This window comes from Galleria mellonella, unplaced genomic scaffold (genome assembly GCF_026898425.1).
Source record: "Galleria mellonella isolate WM207_F2 unplaced genomic scaffold, CSIRO_AGI_GalMel_v1 utg13706, whole genome shotgun sequence".
Lineage (NCBI taxonomy): Eukaryota > Metazoa > Arthropoda > Insecta > Lepidoptera > Pyralidae > Galleria > Galleria mellonella.
In genome coordinates, this window is record NW_026441992.1 from 4272 (window position 1) to 7721 (window position 3450).

Sequence of the window (3450 nt, forward strand, 5' to 3'; positions counted from 1 at the left end):
TGTTAAATAAATTATATTACTGACCAAAGTCCTAAAGTAAAGCTGTAACATGGCCGCAAAATTTGGGATGCAAGACCATTTATCATTTGTTTTTTATCTGTATACTGTTAAACACAGATCCCTCACTGGCTATCGTATCGTCCTGATCCTAATCTACCAACATTCTTTGACATTGCAAGAAATCAGTGGATACAAGTGGCTCGAGGTCGGGGAAGGCTTACATTCAGTAGTGGGCAGTTAACAGCTGTTATAATGGTAGTAATGTTGATTATTACTCCAATTGGTTGTTGCATTCTTAATGGTAAATAAATTGAAAACACTTTTTAGACCGCTGTAATTACTTTAATGTTTAATCAATAAAATGAATAGCATAAATAGGCGGACACATTTACAATCTAGCTTGGATCAGGACAGGAAGGACGTGACACGGGCGAAACCGGCGGGGAAGCCACGCTGGCAACCGGACGCCGAGCCGAACGACACCACACCGATCTGTGGAAGGACAAAAAAATTAACGTCATATTTTTCTTACATAGAAAACTAAGATTTTCGAGAGTTTATTCGAGTTTCTAAAATAGCATTTGTGTTAGTTAAAGCTGTGGATTAGTAATAAGAATTTATTATTTAAAAACAATCACAAATTTCTTGGTACACTGGACAAGCAGATGGTTCATTTAATAATATTGACTTAATTTTCATAAAGTTTTTAGAAAAGATTAATCATTTATTAAAAACAAAAGTTGGTCTAATGATTAAATCTTAAAACAGACATTGGCCAAACCACCCAGTGGAATCAACAAAGTTTAGCAAAAAGTATTTGTAACGGTAACAGCTGCTTTTATTGTAGTTTCTTCTTAACAGATAACTTTCCAAATTACAATGTAAAGTCACAAAAAATTCCAATTTAAAAGAATTCTTGTATCTACTTAAATAAAGTTTTTCAAAAATGCAAAAAGTGAGAAGACTCGACTCTATGTAACTGAAACAGGATGAAGGAAGGTATACAGACCAGTGTGCGCTCGTTGTTGGTCCACAGCCACAGAGGACCGCCAGAGTCACCGCCGCAGGTGCTGCGTCCGCCAGCGCCGCTCACACACAGCGTGGAGCTGACCACGACGCTGGTGCCGTAGGTGGAGGCGCACACCGCGTTGGTGATGACCTGCAGCTGCACGTGGCTCAAGAACTGGTTGTTGGAGATTCCAGTGCCTGAAAATAATCGATAAAGTGTAAAGTTTTTGCATAATAATATAAACTACCTTTCAAAATGGTATTAAAAGGCATAAAAAATAAGCTAACTTGTAGTTCAGTAATCTAAACTTATCAAGTTTAAAAGATTTGTAATGGATATTCAGGAAACTTAATTCTTTGATATTAGTACATAATTTGAAATATGTCCTTACTGTCAGATGTGCGTCCGAAACCAGCCGCCCAAGCCCAACTGCCTACGAAGTTGTTGTTGGTCAAGCCAGTGGGCAGCCTGACCGGTTGGATGTTGTCTGTGAGCAAATATCATTATTTTAAACTCTAAATACTGGCAATAGAATAAAAGAAATCATTTCGGTAATTAATCTGTAGATAAAGTTATACTCTCTTTTAATTTCATTCAAGAATTACAATGAATAGAAAATAAAGGCCAAATTATTGGACAAAATCCTCTTCTTTTGTATTTCTAAATTAAGAGCTCACTGTACGAATGAGTAGTTTTACCGGAATTGAACTTTTAAACTGTTAATGTTATTTTTTTAAAGGAACTACCTGTATATTATGATGTAGTGTACTCGAATCCGAACAATAGTTAGGTTAATATAATTGTTATTTGCTAACAAATACTAACTGCTGTAGGTAACCCAGCTCAGGTTGATGATGGCGATGTCGTTGTTCAAGTTGTTGGGACTGTAGTTGGCGTGAACGGAGACGGAGGAGGTTGTGATGCGGGTACCGCCGGAGAACAGGCGGAGGGAGCCCAGCACGATGGTCAACTGTCTCGCGTTCTGACGGCCGTCGAACCAGCAGTGGGCGGGTGACTGCTCTGGTGTTGAGAGGAGAGAGGAACCGCACACAGAGGTACCGCCGGATTGCAGAGTGATCAATAATCCACCCTATAAATTAGAAAATAAGTCTTTTGGTTACATTTTAATTTAATCAAAAGTACCTGTACTTTTTGTTACAGAATTTACACGAAGATATAAATTAATTGACATATTTAATTCTTTTTTATTACGGTCAATTAAGAGTATATTTCCATTGACAAATTGAAATTTATATATTTTTATAAAAGTTAAAATGGGAAAATATCTAATAGCCCATCTGATGAAAAACGATTGCCTTACTAACTTAACTAAACCATGAATATTACTGAATAAACGATGACGCCCATAGTAGCTCTCATATTTTTCGCTTCCTGAGAACTAAGGATAATGCCTCTGTACCGAGATGATAGAGTCACAAATACCCGATTATATCTTTACATATTATTGACAATTTACATCATATACTAAATATTGTAGTCATGTATGTCTTTAGGTTCTTGTAAACTATTGGATACACTCTAGTCAAATTATTAACTTGTAATATTAATTGAAAAAGACCAAATATTGGAGTTTTATTACGAGCCAATAAGACTCGGTTTAAAAAGTGAAAATCATACCAACACCTCAGGAATCTGTGAGCACTCACCAAGTGAGGGTGGTCGCCGAGGGATGCGGCCGATCCGCCGACGATCCTGGATCCATCGAAGTCGCCCGCCTCCTCGCTCCTCTTGATGGCGGCTGCCAGAGGGATGCCCACGTTCTCGTGGTAGTAGAGCCCGATCGGCTCCTCGGCCAGCACCGAGCCCACCAGCGCGACCAGCAGCAGGAGTTTCATTTTTGCACACAAAATAGTACGAGTTTGATAACAGCCGTGTCCATGATGGTTATTTATATATACTAATTTAGGATATCAATCTTTGTTTAATCACTTGGATTAACATTTTACGTTTAATTTAGATACATTGTCAGGTTATCAGCGCATTTAGATTAGACATATATGTCGTCTGATTAAATTAGTGCATCCATAAATTTTCATTGTCTTACAAATTTCCAAATTGTTTAAAAAATAGACCATCGCCTACAGATATAAGCAGTACTATGGATATATCAGGATATACTGATGCTTACGGTACAATTCCTAAGGACTAAGGTATTATGCCTTAGTATTTTGTAGTTTCCCTACAATATTCCACCCGCCTTTAAATGGCACTGAATTTATTGGAGTAAGTACCTGGGTGTGCATGTTATGTAGCAATTTATCGCATGTTATTGGTTCAGTACCAATGTCATTCAAGAACGCACCGGTCGAGATCTACAAATAATTAGAATCTTCACCAATTTATTTATTTATTTCTTTTATTTACTTAAGCGCAGCGTCGAAAATCTTTTTTTTTTACAACACAGGGGACAAACTAGCATG

General features: G+C 37.5%; 1 protein-coding gene across 1 annotated transcript; it reads right to left on the reverse strand.

Annotated features, from left to right (window-relative positions):
- Positions 1-320: 320 nt before the first annotated feature.
- LOC128202545 (collagenase-like) lies at positions 321-2883 on the reverse strand. Its single transcript, XM_052903247.1, has 5 exons — positions 2677-2883; positions 1835-2099; positions 1401-1496; positions 1010-1206; positions 321-492 (listed from the first exon to the last, which is right to left on the reverse strand). The coding sequence occupies exons 1-5, from the start codon at positions 2863-2865 to the stop codon at positions 406-408; spliced, it is 834 nt and encodes a 277-aa protein (XP_052759207.1). The 5' UTR covers positions 2866-2883; the 3' UTR covers positions 321-405.
- Between the last annotated feature and the right edge of the window lie 567 nt (positions 2884-3450).